This window comes from Aythya marila, assembly GCF_965140915.1.
Source record: "Aythya marila genome assembly, chromosome: 19".
NCBI classification, from domain to species: domain Eukaryota; kingdom Metazoa; phylum Chordata; class Aves; order Anseriformes; family Anatidae; genus Aythya; species Aythya marila.
Window position 1 is genome coordinate 8,299,826 of NC_139060.1, and position 22,892 is coordinate 8,322,717.

General features: G+C 48.0%; 2 protein-coding genes across 3 annotated transcripts in view; one reads left to right on the forward strand and one right to left on the reverse strand.

Annotated features, from left to right (window-relative positions):
- CRAT (carnitine O-acetyltransferase) lies at positions 1-16,373 on the forward strand (the record flags this gene model as incomplete). The annotated part of the gene is made up of 14 exons (XM_082775771.1): positions 1-174; positions 2,936-3,199; positions 3,630-3,748; positions 6,072-6,125; positions 7,124-7,289; positions 7,854-8,028; positions 8,530-8,708; positions 9,789-9,889; positions 10,320-10,439; positions 10,935-11,057; positions 11,270-11,405; positions 11,876-11,938; positions 12,441-12,578; positions 13,120-16,373. 14 exons carry the CDS (start codon positions 1-3, stop codon positions 13,333-13,335), a joined length of 2,028 nt encoding a protein of 675 aa, XP_082631897.1. The 3' UTR covers positions 13,336-16,373.
- The window catches only part of DOLPP1 (dolichyldiphosphatase 1), a 15,125-nt gene continuing 8,210 nt past the window's right edge, over positions 15,978-22,892 (reverse strand). For both annotated transcript variants that reach the window (XM_082775772.1, XM_082775773.1), the window contains exons 5-8: positions 22,134-22,232; positions 20,688-20,816; positions 19,922-20,011; positions 15,978-19,447 (exon numbers count right to left, since the gene is read on the reverse strand). In XM_082775772.1, coding sequence (XP_082631898.1) covers positions 19,411-19,447; positions 19,922-20,011; positions 20,688-20,816; positions 22,134-22,232 — 355 coding nt within the window. In that variant the 3' untranslated portion in view covers positions 15,978-19,410. The remainder of the gene's footprint in view (positions 19,448-19,921; positions 20,012-20,687; positions 20,817-22,133; positions 22,233-22,892) is intronic.

Consider the following 22,892-nt stretch of genomic DNA (forward strand, 5'->3'; position numbering starts at 1 on the left):
ATGGCCGCGCCGGCTTCGCCCCGCTCCAAGATGGCGGCGGGGCGGCCCCGCCCCTTGGCGGCCGAGCGGGGCTGTGGTGGTGGCGGCGGCGGTGGCGGCGCCCGGTGTCGCCGGTGTCCTTGTGGCGGGCGGGGGGGCGGCGGAGCCATGCTGGCCTTCGTGGCCAGGGCGGCGGTGAGTGGGGGCTGAGAGGGAGGCAGCGGGGCCGGGAGGGGACGGGGAGGGGGTGGTGGAGCGGGGCTGGGCAGGGGGCGCTCAGGGAAAGGGTCGGGGGGGGGCTCAGCCCTGTGGGGTTGGCGTTGAGGGAACCCTAAAACCGTGAGGGGGCAAAATTTTGGGGGAGTGGGGTGGAGAGCTGTGTGCACCAGCACCGGGAGCCCCCCCAGGGACCCCAACACCCCCCCGTCCCCATGTTCCTGCTGAGGGGGAGGCAGCCCCCCAATAGGGCAGAGCTGGCCACGAACCCCCCGAGACCCCACAGACCCCATAGGGAGGCGGTGGGGACCGCTACGGGACAGCTTCGCGCCCCAAACCGCCTCGTCGGGGTGCGACAGGGCTCCGCTGGCTCCTTCCAAGGAAAAAGACAAACCCCCTGCCACCACAAACCCTGCTGCAACCCGACACAGCCCCAGGTGGGTTCCCCAGCCCCTTGGCAGGCTGTGGGACAGGGCAGCAGCCCAAGGAACGGGGCTGGGCACGGCCATACACCCCGCTGGTGTCCGCTTTCCTTGGCACTCGTGAGGAAAAAATCGGGGCTCTGCGCTGTCCCTGCCGCCTCCTCTGCTCAGCTCTGCTCCTCCTGCCGAGTGGTTTGACCTCGAAGCAAAGGGCGTAAAAGAGGAAAGTTGCAAATCCCCCTCCCCGTGCTTTTAGCGTGTGTTCTCGGCTTGGTTTGGGATTCTGCTGGTCACCCCCGGGGAAAGCTGAAGCTCTGTGCTTGGGATCATCAAACTTGATCTTCGCTACGTTAAAGGCTGCTCGTCTGCCCCGCAGCTGCTCAGGCAGACACAGAGATGGGGTAACAGTCCTGGCGACAGCTCAGTTCTGTTGGTGCCCTGCTTCGGAGACAGCTTTTCACTTTTGTTTTTTTAAGGGTTGATGGCCCAAGAGCTCCCCACAGCCTCGCAATAACGATCAGATGTGTGTGGGGGCGAGGGCAGCAGGACACCACCTTCAGCCCCCAGCGAACCTGCTCCTGTCCCCCACTAATTCCCCTACTGAGGCAGTCACTGACCCGTTCCCATCCGACACCCTCAGCCACCTTTGCTCAAGTAAAGCACCAAATCCCCCGTCCCCCACAGAAGTCCTTCCCATGCAGTGACACCCCCTGGTGCCACCTGCTTCCAGGACAGAATTTGGGATCCCTCCTGGACAGAAATCTTCTGCTTTCTCTCCCCCTGGCCGCTGCCGTTTGACTGCAGGCAGCCTCTAAGCGAGAAGCCCTTCACCCCTGCTGCGTGCTGAGGGCGAAGCATGCCCAGCACCCTGCCTTCTGCCATGGCTGGGGGCCCAGGACTATCGATCAAAGAGAAATCAGCAGGCACCCAACAGGGAGCGTGGGGCTGATGGTCAGGAGCAGAGGGAGGGCTTCCCGGAGAGCTGCCTTCATGGCGCTGGCTGCAATCGGACGGTCGGATTACCCCCAGATTAGCCCCGGCTCTCCCAGGCCTGCCTCTGGCCTTTAGCCCTCTGATCACAGCAGTCATGTGGCAATTTGCTAATGAGGTGACGCCCTGCCCGGGCAGCACATTGTCAGGGGGAAGAGGAAACCAAGACAGGCCGAGGGAGAGCTTTACGATCATTTCTGTCCTCCCAGCCATGGATAGGAAGCAGAAGCAAGCAGAGAAGGTACGGTATGCCCACGCTGCCGTGATTAACCCCCTTCGTTTCTTCCCAGCCCCTCTCCTTTCACGCTTCAGTAATTCCCCTTTCTCTGGTTCTTAACATTCTTTCCCCAAATCTTGACCCCGTAGTTCTTAGCAGGCCCTACGAGGAGCATGGAGCGTTTTCTCTGCGGGCTCAGCCCTGCCTGGCAGGCTCTGGCACCTCACAGATTCAGCTTTCTTCTTCTCTCTGCTTACCTCCTGGGCGGTGGGGGCTGGCGGCCACCTCTTTTCTTACTGCTTGGGAAAGCAAAGGGCGCGTTCTCCCTGGCTGTGCATCCTCAGGCCAAGTCACAGCCCTGTAGAAGAGCATCTGGTGCAGGGCTTTCGCTCCCTGTGCGATCTGTGCAGCCTGGTGGCATCAGCCACGGTTTCCCAAACAGCTCGCTCTGAGCCCTCTCCAAATACTCCTACAATTTGGCCAGTTCCACAACGGCCCCACCGGATAGAGGTTCTAATAAGCAGCATCCTCCACGAACTGGGAGGTTCACCAGCACATCCCAGCCAGTCCTCCCCGACCCTCACTGGTGATAAAACCATCCCTGGCCAAAACTGGGGCAGAAGGAGCTGATCGTGCCTCAGCTTTGACTCGCCTTGACTACATTCTGCCTCCTCAAAGCATAAAGGGCTGTTTGATTTGGCACGAGGGCATCTTACCATGCTGTTGTGCATCCTAAGAAGCAATGAAACAGTTTCTGGCTAAGAGGAAATTTCTTCCACGATTTACCTTGTTCCCGCTTAGCATGGGATGGAAGGGTTTGACGTTGTCAAACGCAGCTGAGACAGCGGGAGATGTTTCATTATCCTGGCAGTGTTTCCTCTAATTAGATGAGAATCGGGATCTCGGGAGTTCAAGCAGAGATCCTTGGGAGATCCTACAACCATCTAGAGCATGCAGCCAGCAGCCCTGAACCCTGCAGTGGCGCTTCGTGCGCTCTGCTCCCATGCTGAGACCTTCAATTAGGGATGGAAACCCCCAGATCCAGGTTTTTTGCTACCTCACGGACATCGGGGGGGAGCTTTTGTCTCGACATTTGCTCTGTGCTTTACAGGCCAGGCCTTACGGCCTGCTGAAGCCGACGGCTTTAGGCAAGATCCCGGGCAGGTTCCTGCTTCATCAAGAAGCGCTGCCCCACCTCCCCGTGCCGCCGCTGCAGCAGACGCTGGACCGCTACCTGCAGATGCTGCAGCCCATCATCAGCGAGGAGGAGCTGAACCACACGCAGGAGCTGGTGGCCGAGTTCCGCAAGCCGGGAGGCGTCGGGGAGAGGCTGCAGAAAGGCCTGGAGAGGAGAGCCAAGAAAACAGAGAACTGGGTAGGTCGGGACTTTGGCCCCAAGTGCTGATTAGGGAGGGAGGCGGTGTGCTGCACAACTCTCCCACGTGCTGGCTGCAGCCCCTGGGATCTGTGTTTTTATTGCATCATCTTCATCAGCAGCCTGCTGCTGGCCTCCCTGAGCTGTGCAAGTTCACCAGGATCTGGGTGAGCAGAGATTACAAACCAGGGAGTCCCTGACCTCGTTTGCGGTCACCAAATCCCTTCACCTGTTAGCATCACGCAGCTGCCCTAAGAAATTGAAGGGAATTCTCTGCTCAATCCCTATCAACCGTACCATAAGCAAAGCACAAACCCCAAACGCTGCCTGCCAAGTGTGGGGCAGAGCTGGGGGCAGCGTGCTGAGAGCATTTACCTGGGCTCGGGACAACCAGACGCTGCGCCTGCATGTTTGCCTTTCTCCATCCCAGCTCTCTGACTGGTGGCTGAAGACGGCTTACCTGGAGTACCGCCTGCCAGTCGTGGTGCACTCCAGCCCCGGCGTGGTCTTACCTAAGCAGGATTTCCTGGATCGACAAGGGCAGCTCAGGTAGAGTCCCTTTTCTGCCTTCCCCTGGGCTTCAGATGGGACGAGCTACCTCCACCGGGCAGGGAGGAGGGTGTTTGGGCTGACTGGGAAAGGGAGTAATGAGCACACGATCACCTAATTTGATAGCGTGTCTGTGCTGTGCTGTACGGATAAGGAAGGCTGTAAGGAAAATCCTGGTTGCACCAGGCTGAATATCTCACTAAGAAGAGAGGCCGGTGGCTCAGGCACTGAGCTGAGACTCAACACCTAAGTTTTGGTCTTTGCTGTAGCACAAATCGTCACTACATGATGGCCAACACCTCCTCACAGGGGGCATTGTGAGGATACACCTGACACACCAAAGCCAAGAAGGCGCTCGGGTTGTGTGTGCAGCTGAAGGAGGCACAAAAACCTGCCCAGGTGTGTGAGGGAGACCAAAAAACATCTCTGGAACGTGCTAGTTCTCAGGGATGGGGGAGGCTGCTGTCATTCAGACCATTCCTGCAGGGCACTGTCCCCTATTTTGTCGTTTCACCTGTGGATTTATGGTTTGGAAAATTAACAGTCTCCAGCCCCTCTCCGTCCCCAGCTCTCTTACAATCAAACCCTGCTTTTTGTCTGGCTCCTGTCTGCCAGCGAGCAGCATCCCGCAGCCAGCCCCAGCCCGCTGCTGCCCACACACGCAGCCAATTCCCTCATTCCTGCACCAGCCTCTGAGTCCTCTCCTCTCTCTCTTGTGGGATCCCTTTAATTTTTAACCACCTCCACGTGTGTGTTTCAAACTCCATCTGCGATTGCCCTCTGCACTGACCTTTACACAGCAATACCTTTCCCACCGCTACACATCCCCACAGCTCCCCACACACCAGAAGCAGCAGCCAGGGGAGCAGCGAGGCTGAGAACAAACCCTCCCCTGCCTTCCACACACCTCAACACACCTCACCAGGGGTGCAGAGGGGGAGCCTTGCAAGCTCACTGCAAGATTACACAAACATCTTTGAAAATTCTTGCTCATATTCACTCACGTTATCTACATAGGAGGTAGGATTTGGCGTTCTACGGGTGCTCCAAGCAGCAGAATGGAGCAGCTGTGTGATAAGGTGGGCTCCCACGTCAAATACAGTTTAGAAGTGTTTGCATGGTTTGTGACTGCATAAAGAAGCTCGACAGCATGGCTTGAGGCTAAAGCTTCAAGTATCAGAAGGCAAGGTTAGAAAGTATTCTTCGATCCTCAGTCAGGCAACGCTGCTGGCTGACAGTAAGTCACCTAACAAACCTTTCCCCCGTCTCCCACTGAAGCCCTAACTCCGTTCCCAGGCTCTTTGCTCTCTGGAACGGAACAGAGGCTCTCCCACTTCTGTTTCCAAGCGGTTTTACTTCTTCATTTTCTTCTCAGTATCTTCCTAAAGTAACTCCAAGTAATTTTTCATTGAAAAATTTTGTAGAGATGTGCTTTATTTGTTTAACAGCCCCGAGCTTCTCGGCCTGCCTGCCTTTCATCTTTACGAGGGATGGAGAGGCTGAGCAAAGCTGTGACACTGCCTCCAAACGCCAAATGCTCCTACCACGTGTAAGCCTTTGAAGCTCAGCTGAGTGCAACCTCTTGTCACAGTGACCTCTGGCCTCCTTCCTCCCGTGCTTGGGTGGCAGCTCTCAGGCTGGAGCGGGCCCATCTGTCGCTCCCAGGCTAAGCAGTTTGATGTGGCTCGTCCCAGCCTCCCTCCCTGCTGGGAGCTGACATTTGCAGTGTTTATGTTGATCCTGGTAAACACAGCGCCGAAGCGTCGGCGTGCAGCATACCTGCATTTGGTACAGCCCCTTGGGTGCCAGAGGAATGCTCTTAGGGTTGCATCAGCAGCAGAAACGCGCAGCGGGCAGGAACTAAATCGGCAGCGATGAGTCTTGGATCCAGAGATAGTGCTGGGGCTGAACTTGAAACTCACAGCTGGCTCCCGGCCAGGGAGAGGCACAAGTCCCCTTTTCTCAGCACTGCCACGACTCTGAACTACAGAGCGACAAAAATCAAAAAACATCGTAGAAAATGCGTCTGTGAGAGGGCCAGTTATGCCTCCAGACTATGCCCTTTCTTTAAAGTCGTCCAGAATTCCCTGACAATGTAGTCACATAAAAAGAAGTGCCACATGGTTGGACTATGCAGCAATCTCAAACTAAAACCCCACAGTGGCTGCATCAGCGAAGCAGAGCTGGACACAACAAGGGCTTGGCAGAAAAGCTGAATTTCCTACGGAGCAGAGAGCAGCTCTGCTGCTCCTCATCAGCTAACCCCCCAGCCCCAGCTACTCCGTGTTTGAATCTCAACTTGTTGCATTTGTTATTTTGCCAGGTTTGCTGCCAAGCTGATCGAGGGCATCCTGGACTTCAAGACCATGATTGACAAGTGAGTTAGCAACCTTCCTGACTTCTTGCACATTCCTCGCTGTCACAGAGAGGCCGAGTCTAGTCAATTAATCTCCTTTTTAAAGAGAAAGCTGAAAGAAAACAGCACATATTTGAAAAGAGATATTGTAATCAACGTTGCTGCTTACTGCCAAGGTCACCACTGCTAGAGAAGAGCAACTTTTCTTTCCTTTCTTCATGATCTTTGTTTACCTTAACACTCGCACTGGCACGCATGCACGCTTGGAGGGATCGAGCCTGACAGTCTTGTGGAGTTGCATACTTGAGTTTGCCCACAGAACAAGTCATAGCTCAGGCAGCAAGAATTTCTCTCTCTCTCCTTTTGGGTTTCTGGCGTTCCTCATCTTCCAGCTGGCTTTGGAGAGACTCGTTCCTCCCTGCCCCCTCTCTTCGGAGCACCAACAAATCTCCAGCACACGTACATGATTTACGTTCCCGAAATAGCATCTGCTAACACGCTGCCAACACCACACCTTTACAGCCAAATTCAGACAGGGCTCGGGGCCAACCGCGGGCAGGGCAGTTGGAGGATGACTGAGGCCCAGGCAGGTTCACAAAGTCATAGCAGATCGGGCACCCACCACCCTAGATTATAGCTGAAAACTTGTTTTGTGCCATTTTACTGGAAAGCAGACGTCTCCCAGCAAAACATGCCCTGGATTCTTCTCTGCAGGCAGCACGGTGTGTGCTAAGCCACGTGGGAGGCCCGCAGATCTATTTCTCTGGTGCTGTAGAGGGGGACGGTGTTTTTCCCCTTCACAAAAGGCCAGAAAACAGACACTTTCTGTGGTTCCTGTTAAAAAGTTAGTAGGAACGGGGAAGGATGGCCCTTTTATGCCACCAGCACACCTGTTTAGGTCTTACTGGAGGGAGATAGAGCGGCTGCAGGGCTGATCCTGGGCCTGGTTTGTGGGGGAGCGCAGGCCTTCTCGCTGCTGTTTTCTCTCCCCGTCATTCCTTACCTTGCTGTGCCTCCAGTGAGACCCTCCCAGTGGAGTACATGGGTGGGAAGCCCCTCTGCATGAACCAGTACTACCAGATCCTCTCATCCTGCCGCATTCCCGGGCCCAAGCGGGACTCCATTGTCAACTACGCCAAAGGCAAGAAGCAGTCCAGGCACATCACGGTGGTTCACAACTTCCAGGTACGGCAGCTCTTGGGCTTTCAGGGTCTGTTTGAATGCACGTGTCCCTCTCGAGCAGCACAGCTTGCTGAGGAAAGCAAACGAAGTCTCTGCCCGCAGGGTTTGCCTCACCAGGGATGCATTCCAACTTTCTTTATCCTCTTTGGCCTTAGCTGGACAACAGCTGGGATTGCCCCGTGTGAGCAAGGGATGAGGCAGAAAAAAAAAAGCTCTCTTCTTGTTTTCTTGTCCCTGCAATTCCCATCTCTCAGTGCCGACTTAGGAGATTGGGCCTCAGATTGGAAATTGGTAACAAATTTTACCAGGGTGGGCGAGTCTAGGAACTGGGAATTCCTCAGGTGTTTTGGCCCTCATTACCGTGGTTTCTGAGCTTCTGAAAACCTGGGCTGTATTTATGACCTACAAGGGAATTTGGACTCGAGTCTCTCAATTCTGAACATCCTTCAAACGTCTGCTTACAAGCTGCGTTCTTAGGTCAGCTCTTACCTCCTTAGCACAGCTGCTCCCTGTTCCTGCAGGTAGATTTCTTTCATTTATTATATCTTTGTCTGCTCTTTTCTTCAGTTCTTTGAGCTGGACGTTTACAACAGTGACGGAAGTCCCCTTACCACCGACCAGCTCTTTATTCAGCTGGAGAAGATCTGGAACACCTCCCTCCAAACAAACAAAGAGCCCATCGGGATCCTCACCACCAACCACCGAAACAGCTGGGCAAAAGCTTACAACAACCTTCTGAAAGGTCTGTGCAGCCCCCGGTGTGCAAGAGCTCCCACACACCACAGATGTTTGAATGCCAGCTTCATCGCTGTGCTCTGCTCAGTTCTTTCCTTCGGAAAGCTTTTGAAGCTTGGTCTGGGCAGATATGTGAATTTTCCACCCCCAAAGAAGAAACGTATTTCATTGCAAAGTGTTGCTGTATCTGTTTTAGAAGGTACGCACCTGAAGTCTGAAGTTTGGTGCGTTAAACCTGAAATCCTCGAGTTTGTTGCCTTGCAAATGGGTGAGATATAAGAACCATGAAAATACGAGGCTGAATGCAGCGTGCTTGCACCTGTAGCAACACAACTGCCTATAACTTTAAGAAGTGATCAACCCCACAATGACAAATACTGCATTACAGCCCAATGGGGATCCAACGCTGCGTCCTTCAGACTTCCTCTTTCAAATTCCAATCTCTGTCCAGTTAAAATGCAAATATTTCAGCTCCCCCTTCTTACTTGCTGTTCCTCTTCTCTCCCAGATAAGACCAACAAGGAATCCGTGCGTACGATTGAGAAGAGCATCTGCACTGTCTGCCTCGATGCCCCAATGCCGCGGGTGTCCGAGGACATCTACAAGAGCCGCGTGGCCGCTCAGATGCTGCACGGGGGAGGCAGCCGCTGGAACAGCGGGAACCGATGGTTCGACAAAACCCTTCAAGTAAGTGCTGATGCTCTGAAGATTTTGAAGATGTGGGTCTGACAGAAGTGATTTTTCCTGAGATTATAAGGGCCCAAAAAGATCCAGAAACTTTTGCAGGAAAGTTTCTCTAATACCAGAGTGCAAAAATAGGAGAGACAAGGTAGGGAGGCTGGCAGCGTGCAATCCTTTGGTTTCCCTTGCTGTCACCACACACACTCGTTCCTGCTTCAGGGACTTCTCATTCCTTTCGCTGCCTCTGCCCACGCTTACTCAGTGTAGCTATTCTTTGTGTTCCTTGTAAATCAATTTTCTGCCTGCGGTGAACAATGCCTCATCTGCTTGGAGGCAGCCCAAACATAGGGAGGTCTGTTTCTTGTATTTTCCCTAGGCTTGTCACTTTTCCCGTTTCAGCAGAAGCTGCCCAGGGTTGTGGAGTTTATTTTATTTATTTTTTTTGGTTGTGGTGTTGTTCTCTTTCATTGTTTTTTTCTTCCAAGCATCAGCTGCCATCCCACAGCATCCCTCTGTTCTCTTCTCCATTCAGTCTTGTCGAGAGCCTTCAAGAGCAGCTGTTACTCAAGCTTCTCCTTTTAGTTGATCTGTCTTGGCTCACAGATTGTCGCAGTGGTGCTTTAAAAGATTCTCATCTCTGCTGAACTCTTTGTGTTTTCGGTTATTTTATTCCTATTTGGCACTCTTCATCGATGGGATAGAGCTTAGATGTTTCAGCTAATTGAAAAGTGAGGCTAAGTCAGCACACGGTGATATTATTCCTGTATTACGTCTGCATCTAAATAAATCAAATCCATTGAACCACGCTGTAGTGCCAGGGCACTGAGCACACCAATAAAGCTATCAGGCACACTCTTTTCTCCAGTTAACTTTGTAAAACTGTAACAGTGCTCTCAGATCCTTCTAGACCTGCTCAAAGACTTCTAATGCTAAACGAGACCTTTGTGTTACCTTTCAAGCATGCAGGAAAAGGAGAGTTGTCCATTCTGGCATGGAGCAGTGAGATACTCAGAGCTCTGTCTGGGTAGCTCCTGCTTCACGTACTGGATGTCCATCCTCAGCACTCTCCTTTGTTCTCTCTCACAGTTCATCATTGCTGAAGACGGCTCCTGTGGTCTCGTATACGAGCACGCTCCCTCAGAAGGCCCACCCATCGTTGCTCTTCTGGATCACATCGTGGAGTACACGTGAGTCCTGCCTTCTCTGCTTTTCCTCAGCTTTGGAAATGGGTTTTAAGCCACCTGCTTCCCCAAGAACATGCCTCTTCCTTGCTCACCAAGAACTTTTTCTAGAAGAAGGGTAATGCTATGCTATGCAGTTAGAGTAGTTCTTGCATTTACGATGAGAATTGAGCGTCCATTCTTAGGGAATTCCATGGTTCAGAGTTAGCAGCAATTCTGCCTGAGAGAGGTGTTCCTTTTGGGCAGAAGACACAGAAGAGACTTTGCTCTTGCCCTTCAGAAAACATTGCAATGTCGCTGTGAAGTATATTTCAGCATGTGACAAGTGTCACAAAGTGCCAGGGCTGATTTCTTCTGGATTTCTGCACAGGTTCTACTGTGCTTAGCTGAACTTCACATCAAAAGACTGGTTAAAAGTAATCATTTCTTTGAGCAGGAAGAAACCTGAACTGGTGAGATCACCGATGATTCCTCTGCCAATGCCCAGGAAGCTGCGGTTTAACATCACTCCAGAAATCAAGAATGACATAGAGAAGGCAAAGCAGAACCTCAACATGTACGTATAAAGCACTCAGAAGTCTGCACTCCGGTGACTCAGAGTAACTCACACCCTCGTTTGAAACATGTCAGCCTTCCCCTGCTGCAACCAGGGGTGTTTCCAAGTAACTTCTTGGGTCAGCAGCATCAAACCTAGCTAAAAAGCACACTAAAGCCACCTGCCAAGAGGAAACTCAAAGGTGCTGAAGAGAGGCACTTGCTTATCCATCCCACTTTACTGAGAAAGAGCAAGGCTTTAGGGAATACAGCTAGGGTTACTAGATACATACAAAGACATAAGCCCATCAACTCAGTGCAGATTTTTAGCAGCGGCCAAAAAAAGCTCATCTCCATGATGCTGTTTAAATGGCTCTCTGTATGATGGAGCTGTGGGTCCCTGTGTACATCAGGTCCAAGTACTGTTCTCTCTCAGCTTCACGAAAGCCAAGTCATACCTTTACGTTACAAAAACAAGCTAAAGGTGAAGGAACACTTCCTCTTTCTTTCCTTGCAGAATGGTCGAAGACCTGGATGTCAAAGTCATGGTCTTTCATCAGTTTGGGAAAACCTTCCCCAAGTCAGAAAAGATAAGTCCTGATGCTTTCATCCAGCTGGCCTTGCAGCTAGCATATTACAGGTAAGCCCACTAACAGAAAGCTTTTCAACCTCTTCACCTTCAGACTCAAATATATGAGCTTGATAAAGGTGTCACAAACGAGTCTCTAGCAGGCTGACCTGGTCTAGTGGAAGGCGTCCCTGCCCAGGGCAGGGGGATTGGAATTAAGATGATCTTTAAGGTCCCTTCCAGCCCAAACTGTTCTGTAATTCTCTTTCTTCTCCCTCTGCCAGGATGTATGGCCACGCCTGTGCCACATACGAGAGTGCATCGCTAAGGATGTTCCGTCTGGGCCGCACAGACACCATCCGCTCCACTTCTGTCGACTCTCTTAAGTTTGTGCAATCCATGGATGACCCCGACAAATCGGTGAGGATCTCAAAGAAGTGGAGCGAGAGGACTCCACTGCAGAAAATAAGGAAAGCCACTCATTGGGCTAACTCTGTCAACTGGTTTCAGCTAAGCAGAACTGCACCCGATAGGAAGGTTAAGCTGAAACACAGCTTGGAGTATGTAATTGCACACCTTGGGTTTCATTTGGCTGTCCTGTCACGTGTTGTTTCCCTAGCTTTCAATACATGTGAAGTTCTCTAATCCTACCAAAAAGTCCCTCCCTTCTAGAAGTCTGCTTAGCCACTCGCATTAAGTTCTACTGCTGATGGATGGAGAACTCCATTCAGAGCGATGTAACACAGCCAAACAAAATAATTTAAAGGTTAACATTAGTTTAACTTAGATACACAAGGCAGAAATGCCTCCATCCATCCAACAGGAACAGCCAAAATGAGGTTACCCATTCTGGGCAAAAACTTACAGCCAGCTCTGTGTGTTCTCCTCAGGACCAGGAGAAAGCAGACTTGCTGAGGAGAGCTACCCAGGCCCACAGGGAGTACACGGATATGGTAAGTGATCTCTGCAACTATGGGGTTTTAACCAGTAAACGAGGGTTCTGGTTAAAGATGAGACCTAAAGAGCATTATCTCTACGGCACAGCAACGCGGCCACTAGTGCTGTTGCACAGAGCTAACTCTGATCTGACAGGGCTCTAGGGCACTGCCTGAACGCCTTCTCTCTAGCTAGCAGTGCAAGTGCCCCTTGTGACAGGAAGCAAAATCAAATATCAAAATAGCTTCGGTCTTCACTGTCATTGTAGCTAATAAATGTGACAGCTGCATGAGGCCCCCTTAAACCACAAGCACATAGGCAGGAACTGTAAGGTTGGTTCCGCTGGGGTGTTTCATTGTCAGGCGTTTGAAACAAGACTGGCTGTTAGCTCCTAAAGGCAATACCCAGCTGTAGACTTGACAGATATTTAGAAATGATCCCCCCTTCGTCCCCCCAAAGTTGATAGCGTTGCTCACTTTGACGCTAGACAAGCTCTCACCTACTCTTCCTTCTATACAGGCAATAAGGGGGAACGCAATAGACCGCCACCTCTTAGGTTTGAAGCTTCAAGCTATTGAAGACCTGGTGAGCATGCCTGAGCTGTTCATGGACACAGCATATGCTGTTGCAATGCACTTCAATCTCTCAACCAGCCAGGTAGGCCTCATTTGAGCAGCGATGGAAGCGCGCTCTTCATTGTCTTTCTTCTCCACATTTCTCCCTCGTCCCTTTCTATTAGAAACTAATCTCCACTTGAGCATAGAAGTTTAAGCCTGCTACCAATCCCATCAAACTGCAGCTCTGATCTTATTGCTGCCACTGTTCCCCTCAACCCTGTAAAAACAGCAGCATGACCAACACCAAGATCACCTGCAGTGCTTGATGTCTACATGCAATGGTATCAATTAGAGCTAGATGCCAAAATAGCTTTGTTTATCTGCCATGCTGTGGTTTTTACTGAGGAAGTTCTACTCAAGACTTACTACAAGCTCCTATTGGGGAGAATTCTCCTTTGCAGAAGCACTGCAAAATGGCAGAACGCAGTACGTGCGTGCTGGTAGGTGCATCTGACCAAAAAGGCCCTCTGTAGAGCATGCTCATGAGATGGCAGTTTCTTCTGCTGTTGACACAGTTGTTGGCATTTGATAGCTGTGTTTCTGTCTGGCTAGCTAGAAGCTTAATTACATTGTCTCCACAGGTCCCAGCAAAGACAGACTGCGTGATGTGTTTTGGTCCCGTGGTTCCAGATGGCTATGGAGTCTGTTACAACCCGATGGATGAACACATCAACTTTGCAATTTCAGCATTCAACAGCTGTGCTGAAACAAATGCAGCTCGTATGGCACATTATCTCGAGAAAGCACTGCTAGACATGAGGATCTTGCTCCAATCCACTCCCAAATCCAAACTCTAAGAGGCAAATACGATGCAAAGTCCCCAGCTAAAGGAGCTGTCCCTCGTGCACTGAAGTTCCCAGTTCCTCAGAAAATGATTGAGGGGACAGCTTGCCCTGACTGGAACCCAGGAGGGCATCTACCATTTGTTTTCAGCAAGACCTTACAGAATTGCCATCCGCAGATATTAGACTGTGCAGTGAGAGGCAGCACTGTCTAAAACCAAAGTGGAGCTGACCTGTCCTCTCCCATCAATGCAAAGTGCACCTTCCTGTCCTCAAAGAGGACTGAAATAGGATCTTTTTATGGAACGTACTGTAAGAGAATACAGAAAGCACAGTCCTTACCAGTATCTAAATCCGTTTGGTGAGGAAGGGAGTTCTTCTCCAGGAAAAGCAGGGAATGTTTGTTATGTGATGGAACTACTGTAAGACCAAGCCTTTTTCCGGTTTAGTCTTCTGGGGAGTGCAGCATCTTTGAAACTTGTCTGAAGAGTTTTCGTATACTCCAGCAAAACATCACCACTGAACTTCGGCAAGGGGAGAAAGAAGTTCTCAAGTCAGAGCAGACCCAGTCTTGTTAAGAGTGCACTTTATTAGCCACAGACACCTGCTCATTACGTGTTTTAGAGGCCTGGGAACGTTCCCTTCCCCATGTTTTAAGATGCTGAGATCTCCTTTCTGTTGCACTGACCCAGCTAACAAGAGTAGATCACCCACTACAAGCTAAGGTAGTTTGTTTTGTTTGCTTTGTTCTGGGCTTTTTGTTTAAGCTTGCTGTTATGGTCCTAGTCATACAGATCTTCTTTCTTACACAGGTTTTGCTAAGTTTGGCTTTAGGTACTTCAACATTTGTGGAGAGGAAAAGGGGTTGCCTATGCATTTTAGCAGAACAGTTGCTTCGTTGTACCTTTCTTTGGAGCTGAGGAAAAGAAAGAGATGCTGACGTTCTGTTTACTAGTCAGAGAGCCACATGCCTGTTCACCTTCAGGGCACACGTTACATCTAAGGTGGTTTTATACCTTGCCTTCAGCAACCACATTTATGCATAAAACGTTATGCCTAAGTTGTGGATAAATAGAAGTATTTCTGATCAGCAACTCGAGAATACACTTCTGATTTTGGCCCACAGAAATCAGATCTGTTAGAGCCAAAGAAAAATCAGCTGCAGAATATCCCTTCTGCACATCATTCTGCTTTAAAGAGGCAGAAACACCTGAAAAGAGGAAGAAAGCTGAGAATGTGCAGGCACTTTAGATGTTTGTCCACTTTAGCAGCCACTGTTCCTGCAGTAACAGTACAGCACCTTTTCTGGAATTCCTTTTTACTGCAGTGTTACTCGGATTTGTGCCAGCTCTATTCTGTGAAAGACATGGAGCTTGTCATAGTGTGCTCATGTTCAGCTGATGGCCTTAAGACAGTAAAAGGTTATGTAAAAAACATTAACATACAATTTTAGCATAGGAACTTTTGTAAGCATTGCATCCAATCAATCTGCCAGAATCCAGGCTCCTTTTATTTTTATTTAGTAAAACTGTATGGTAATGAAGAATTCTAGTGCTATTTCTGCAACAGGAATTAATTTAATATTTGAACTGCACACCCTCCAAGATGTGACTGTTGGACCATCACCATAAACAAGAAGCATTACAAGTTTGATGGCCTGTTTTATTAGAGGGAAATATTTTATCATAATTGCTACTTTTATGATGATAGACTAGCAAGGGACGTGATCAAAGTGCCTTGGTAAACGTATATGAAGAAGTTTGCACTAAACCAGTTTAGAGAAAAATATTATTCTGATCTTGAAAGACACGTGCGTATTGAGTTTTTCTTGTAAAAGGATTTTACTTTAAAACTTCATATACCTAAATAAACCTTAAAAAGGAAAATTTAACTGAAACTCACCTGCACAGCCAGTGATTGTATGAACTGCCACTTTCACATCATTTACATGGGTTTAGTTGATCTTTTAGAAGAATCCTGAATGGAGTAAGATAGTGGGGAAAACAAAACAAAACAAAAACACGCACAGTGGGAGCGCTACAAACCTGTGAACGCACATCCCTGCTCTGTTACTCCTCCGCTGTGAAATAAGACTGAAAACTGCAAGAGGATACTTGGTATTATCAAAGTGCAAGCAATTGTAAATACTACATAAAAGACCACACCTTGCTGAAATAACAATATCTACTTTTATGGAGCCTTTTAATTTGAAAAATATTTGTCTTGCCAAAGTAATCCTTCCCCCGTACTGAATCAGCCTCTGCGCTAGGGGATGAGTTACTTTGGTGTCTGCAATGCCTTCAACCACCAATACTACAGTATTGCCACTAAAGTATTTGTAACTGGCCCTTTTCTACTGTCTTATGAAAAGCAAAGGGTCTCAAAGGAAAGTGCCTATTAAAGATTACGCAGAAGCACGCTCTGCTGCGAATATATCTCAGAAGATGGGATTGATCTGTCTTGGATCTAAATCTGGAAATCCCACTAGCTTCAGCAGAGTGCCTGCAAGAAGAGCAGTATCACACTGAAAGACAAGATTCTTAAATCATTTTACGCATTCTTGAGGATATATGGAGGTGAAATTCAGATGAACAACTTTTTTGAAGTGCTTGAAAGGACACTGAAATCATTACAAGGTTTCTCCTTTTTTTTTAAAAAAAAAAAGTATTTTATTGTGCAAGTTCTAGAATGTGGTAGTATTCTGATTCATACTTTCGATTTTTTCCAGCGTTGGCTTACTGAATACTGTTCTCCTCCCTGGTTTTGATTGTCTGATTGCTTTAGTGAGAGATGTCCATAGTCTTAACGCCACGTTAAGTACACAAAACTTAACGTCTGGAAAAACTACTGAGTTGGAGCAAATAAAGAAATGCATAGACTGAGAACATTCAACTAACTCCTGGGGTATAAGTGCAATTTCTAATAGAGCCTAGTAGTGTTTGCATGCTTTGCTGGTTAGCTGTATTAAGTTCTGTTTCGATAGTGTAATCCATGTCGTGCAAAGTTTTGAAATGTTCTTCGAATAAACACAATAAACATGTGCTACAAAAAGGCTTAAATCTTAAACACTGCAGAAGTTACATTACTACCCTTACGGGAGAACGTTTGTGTGTGGGGACAGCAACAACAGCGGACCATGACATTCTGTCACCTTCCTTTTATTGTCTTAACATCTCCATCCAGCCCTTGAGTACAGGGGAGGAACTTGAAAGCATCTGCTTGCAAAGCCGTGTATTCCAGAGGAAGTATTTTAGAAACTAGTGGCAGGAGACTTCGTACAAGTATAGGATAGTAAGGCAGAGCCGGAATCTTTTTCCTGCACAGCACCATTTAGTTAAGAAAAATCCATGGGATCACTAACAAATTTCTACGACCAAGTATTGCAAGTATTTCTGGAAAGGTACAGGAAGAGTAGGCAGAAGATGCAGATAACAAACAGATCACAGAACATAGGAGAGTTTATTACAGAGTCTTACAAGAGCTCTTCTCCCTCTCTTACTCCTAAGCATTACTGTAGGGAGCTGGGGTTTGAAGGCAACGTGAAGAGGAACAGCTTTGTACCTTATGCATCTCCTCATGGAGAGCAGTAATCTCTTCCCTGTGCTCTAGTTCAATTGGTGCTTCTGCACAGTTTTTCCAGCTCTCTTGCAGAACAGCTTACAAGAAGCTGGGAAAGTGCTAGTCACCCTTTAAACAATCTTCTTTCAGCCTTGTCCATGCAAAAGAGAGCTGTGATTCTCTTTCTTGCTTTGTAAGTTAATTTGTAAGAGATACAGGGAGAAAATAATTGGGTTTGCAAGTAGTCAGTGATTAGTACCAGCTTTCAGATTCAAAACATATGGTTCTGCCATGCCACATGGCCTACCTGATGTCCTGTCCCAATTTTAACAGAGCTATTTTAAGTCAGAGTGAATGTCCTTGTGAAAGCTGTAAGATGCCTCTTTATTCTGATACACCTTCCAGGCAGATCCAGTGCTCAGGTCCTTCAGATGTTAACAGAAACAGGACTGCTTATGTTATGGAGAAAAAAAAAAAGCAAAAACAACTAAACAGATCTTAAACCTGGTTTGATGCAAGTGAAAAACAGTTTACTATGCAAAGCTACCTGAACACACAAGCTTAAAGAGCTTAATTCCTGATCTCCTAGATCAGGATCACTACTTTCTACAGTTAATGCTCTGGTTGTCCAACAGTTTCTACAGCAGCCAACTCCCACTCCGTATGAACACACAAATTCCTATGGCAACAGGCACAGATGAAAACTTAAAAAAAAATAATAAATTATATATATCAAAATCAAGGTGAACAGAAATACATCTCACTTCAAGCAGCTTTATAATGCAGGAGTCTGTTTAAAGTGAAGATAGTAAAACAGGCAGCAAGACTGAGATGTGACAGTCATTTTACCTCTGCTCACATGACTGCATCGAAGGCACACCGATGACCTTTGAGCCAGTTCAGAAGCTGTCCTTTATCTGTGAAAGTTCAAGTCAATTGTGCTTTGAATAAATATTTCTCTGTAGTTACACTTGAACTGCTGCATTATATACCAGAAATACAGAAAGTGTCCATGCACAGCCCTGAAGCACGTTGAGTATAGCCCTTGCCAGGTTAACTCATGGATCACTGAAGTTGGAGCACACACAGATGGCAGGCACACTCCCACAGAGACACAGCATCCAGAGAGCTGACTGGCCAAACGAGGAATCAAAATGGAAGAAGGATGGAAAGCAAAACTTGCTTGCAGGAGTTTGGCACTCGAGATTATGCCTGCAGAACCCCAAACAACCCCCTGTAACAACTGGTAGGGGTATCTGCTAAAGTAAGCTCACTACTGAGTTCACAACTGGACTCTAACAAGACTTCGGAAAATTCAAACAACTGAGCTAGTTATTAGGTGTTCACCTTATTATTTCTTTATGGTTGTCACTTTGTTCATTCTTAAAAAAAAAAAAATCCCTCCCTTAAGCTTTAACAAAAATAAAATAAAATAAAAATCCAGTGCTTAAGACAGAGACTAGCAACTGAATTTTGTAAGGCTTTGGGCTGACTTATTGGAGCATAGCATTGCTTAGAACCAATGGGCCTTCTAGCGCCATCGGTAGCACACCAAGTACAACAACAGAAGCTGTACAGATCCCAGCAACCCTGAGGTAATAAAAGAATAAAAGGAAGAGATGAAATAAACATGAGATACGTATGGTAATCTTGCCACCTAGAAGAGATTCTGAGAAAGACAGCCTTGCTAATTACACACCAGGAGCAGCAGTGGAAAAAAAATATATATATATCAGTGTATTTCGGTCTTCCTTCGTTGGTTTTTTTGTTTGTTTGTTTTTGTTTGTTTTTACACACACACTCCCCTTAATGGAATCCGTGCAGGCTTCCCCAGAGAACCATCACTAGTGTTAAAAATCAAATCTTTTAGTGCTTTCTTTCTGTCTATACAAAGTGCAGTTGGAATTGAATTGGATCTCCCAAACTGGTGGCAGAAAGGAAAGAAAACCTTCCTCTCCCTTCTACCTACGTTACACCATCTTAGTTCCCCTCTCCCCTCTTGAGAAATTCTTCAAAACTAAAAGCCCTAATTAAGCATGATCAACTGGAGATTAGTTTTGTCATCTTCTTCCAAAAACAAAAACCCAAACAAAAAGCAAAAACAAAACACACAAGGCCTCACCCACCCCAAAAACAATAGCTCCGTTTAAAAAAATAAATAGTGTGTATATTTCATGCTGAAGAAAAAAAAATAAAAAGAAAAAAAGTCACAGAAACGATTCATTTTTGGTTTTCCCTCCCCCAAACATGACACCAGACATTGTCTCCCCCCTCCCCTGACGTAGACATGATGGTACATTCCAACCGGCAATGTGCATCTGTGTTGAAAATGAGTTTCTACTCCTGCACGGTCCCACATGCATCAGGGAGCATCCAGCTAGCTGCTAAAGCAGAGCAAAGGCTTTCAGGTTTTGGGTATGGTCCCTGCCTGTTCCTTTGGTCCATCTGTTAAAAGGCTCCTTGCTGCTCCCAGGTCTCTGCTCTTGTCTGTCTCCATCCAAATGCGCACGCTGGTCCCCAACACCTCCTGAGTCACTGGAGCTTCGTCCCCAGCTTGCGCTGTCTGTTTCTGCAACGCCAAAAGAGAGGGCAGGGTGAGGGAGCTGGCCCCAACTCTGTATCAGTGAGCTGTGACAAACCAGGGGGCGAAAGATGGGATTAAAGTCAGGCTCTGCTTAGTTCCACACAAAAATAAAGCTGCCCCGCTGCACTATGCAGGCAGATCAGTCCTTCCTGCCCTTTCCAGTCCCCGAACAGCCACCACATCTGGAGTGCCCACAAACTGATGTGTGGACATGAGGTTAGCAACACCTGCTGGCAAAGAACGCGGGCTGGGGAATTGAAATAGTGATTTTTTAAACGAAATGCTAATCTCAAATCCTCCCGAACAGACTCACCTTCCAGACCTGGTACTTAACTCACAACCTGGTGTTTCTTTACTCCACACCACTCTATCCACGGCAGCTCTCTACACATTAGCAGACAGTAACGACACCTCACAAGTCACACCAGCTCCAGCTCTTCCTCCCCTCAGATCACTTACCTCGCCTCTGCTCTTGTGACTGTATATTCAAACCACAGGATGTTCGGAATGAGGCTGGTGTCTCGGATTAAAAAGAACTCTGAAATTGGCCTGAAAACAGACAAAGGGGTGGAAAAAGGTGAAATAATTAGGCTTTTTCTCTACTGTAATTTTGATCAGCATACAAGAAAAACAACACAGCCACACAACATAAATTCTTGTAAACATTTAACATTGCTTTCCTATTATCCTTCCATTTGTGAAGAAGGCTCCTTGTTCAATTTCAAAGAAAAAGTACTTGTTTTTCACTCCTTATATAACATTTCTGGACTACATTAAGTCCAAATGGCTTTACAGTCTCACTTGGCTATTATTAAACTGATTAAGGTCTGTTATGGTTCAAAAGTTACTCATAGCCAATACTGTGCCACACCCCACAAATTTACTAGGGCCTTAAAACACACATTTCTTAAATGTCCTCTCTCTCCTACCCGTACCTGGCAAGGGTGTGTGCTTTTCGGACAGGCATGCACAAGAAAACACGGAGGAACAAGTTACAGAGCTCACAACAGTTAGTACACAAAGCTGGAACAGAACCCAGGAATTCCCATTTCTACCATCAGTAACATAGTTCACAGAAGTCTGAACAACTTTTATTTTTTGGTCAGGGAGCTGTGCTCCATCTGTGTTATCAGATTATTCCAAGGAGCTCATTTAATGAGCAAAACAGTGATCCAAGAAATGCAGACTCGCAGGCATAAAACCTTCACTGAATAGCGAGACTTACCACGCAGCTATCCTTGGGAAGAGAGGAGTTAATATCTCCTGTGTGAAGGCAAACCAGGCTATGGCCATAATGCTTCCTGCCACACCTCCATATAAGACTTGGCTCCAGGTGTGGTAAAGCAAATAAACCCTGCAGCGGAAGAGAAAAGTCACCAGATAGACTTTAAAGCCAAAGGAGGCGTGATTCAAGGGCTGATGTCTCACTGGACCCTCCAAAGTTCTGAAGAAGTTATCCTCCAGATGTTAGAGGTGGATGTTTGACTTAAGTTTTCATTATTAAAAATAAAAAGGGGGAAAAATTGGGAAACAAGTCTTCCCTGCTACAGCAGTTTCAGCTTAGGGCACTTCTAATTTGAGTTTAACTCAATAATCCTCCACGTTCCTCTTCGCGTATCTTTGGATTAGCTAAAGAACTGCTGTCCTTGGTTCCCACAAGAGACTTCTCCAAAGCCAGCAGCAGGAAAAGTCCCCCCCAAGCCACCAGAGCTGGAGCTTGAAAACTTTTAAGAACAGACAGCATCTTCGCCTTGATGTTGCAGCTCTGAAGCGTGACAACACAAAGGCTGCACTACTACAGAGCAGCTACTGTGACTGCAGCCAGCCAGAAAGCTGTGCTAACGAGTTTTAAGTTATCCCTGCACAAAAGCTACATGAGTCACATTCAAATTCCTTTTCACCCATTTATCATGGCCATTAAGATCATCTTAGCTGGCCTTCTCCCTTGCACAGGCCAATGAATTTCCTCAAATTACTTTTTATTCGAACCAGACCAACCATCTTTTATGAAATTGTCCTGACAATTTTAAAAATACCCAGTAATAAGGAATCAGCTCTAGTACACAGTCAGCTGTGCCAACAGGTAATTACTTTTCTGGGGAAAACATGGCCTGATTTCTAGTCTGAACCTGTCTGGTTTCCAACCACTGGAGCTCATTATGTTGTCTACTAAAGGAAAAAAAAAAAAAATCATCAAAACTTCATTCTCCTTATTCATCACGTTAACGTAACTGAATCCTGCAAGTCAGGCAGCTAAACACGTCTGGATTATCTACTGCTCAAGCAAAACAAAATCAGTTTGACCAACTGTAGCAATCCCCATGCTGCAGATGCTGGTGTGCCAAGGCATGGTGCGATGCTTTCATGATTAGTGCTGGAAAGAGGGCCAGGCAGCGAGGCTAGAGCAGGGCAATGGAGCCAACGGAGACGTGGTACAGGCTCAGCTGATCCCGGGTTTCATAAAGGCATCGGTGAAGCACCAGACATGGAGCACCTTTGTTTGGGCATTTAAAGGGGCTCATGGCAACGCAGCAACCTCCGCAAAGCTCTCGCTTGTGCAGCGCAGTCGTTGAGAATCAGATGGGAAAGGCGGGATAAAGAAGGGCAGGGCTGCTGGCTGTTAGAGGCCGCAGGACTGTATGAGAGCATAAGACAAACGATTGCTCCATACCTACTATATGAGACTAGCAAAGCCACTGTGACGAGGCAGATGGACAGCACATGTCGCCATAGTAAATCCAGAAACCTCGCATTGTTTGTTTGGTGCATTCTGAAAGAGATGGAGAGCCATTAGCACAGTGGCAGGAAGCTGAGCAGTCCTTGTACCTATTCTCGCTATCTCCAAACTCCTAGGAAAGCTCTACTCCGAGGGATCAAGGGCAGCTCGGGATCATCCCAGCATCAATCTGTCCTGCTGGCAGCGCTTAAAGAGAAGCCAGAAAGCCACGCTGCTTTCTCCAGCTATTATCAGCGATCGGTGTGATGGAAGGCAGAATGCTCGCAGCTACTGCAGCTGATGTGGAAGACACGTGCTGAGCATATGCAACAGGGAGCAGAGACAGAGCCCTCCATCACCCACAGAGCCAGGAGGAACCGGGAGTTTTGTCTTCCTCCACGCCTGGAGCCACAAGACAGAGCCATGCCCCAGCGAGAACTGCAGGAAAGCACAGCACAGCAGAAAAAGACAGTACTCGGTACAGGAGATGGACTAAGAGGGCATGCAAGTGGGCGAGAGGTATTACCTAAAAGACTGCAGACAACCCCGCTGACGAAACCGAGTAGACACATGAGAAAGCAGCTCTTCTTTCCTCCTCCCTCCACGCCCCCCCGCCCCTTCCTTCACCCTGGTGGGTCGTCGTGGCTTACAAAAGCAAAATCGGGAGCGCTGTACCCAGAGAGGCAGCAGGAGGCCCACCCCGATCCTTCCCTG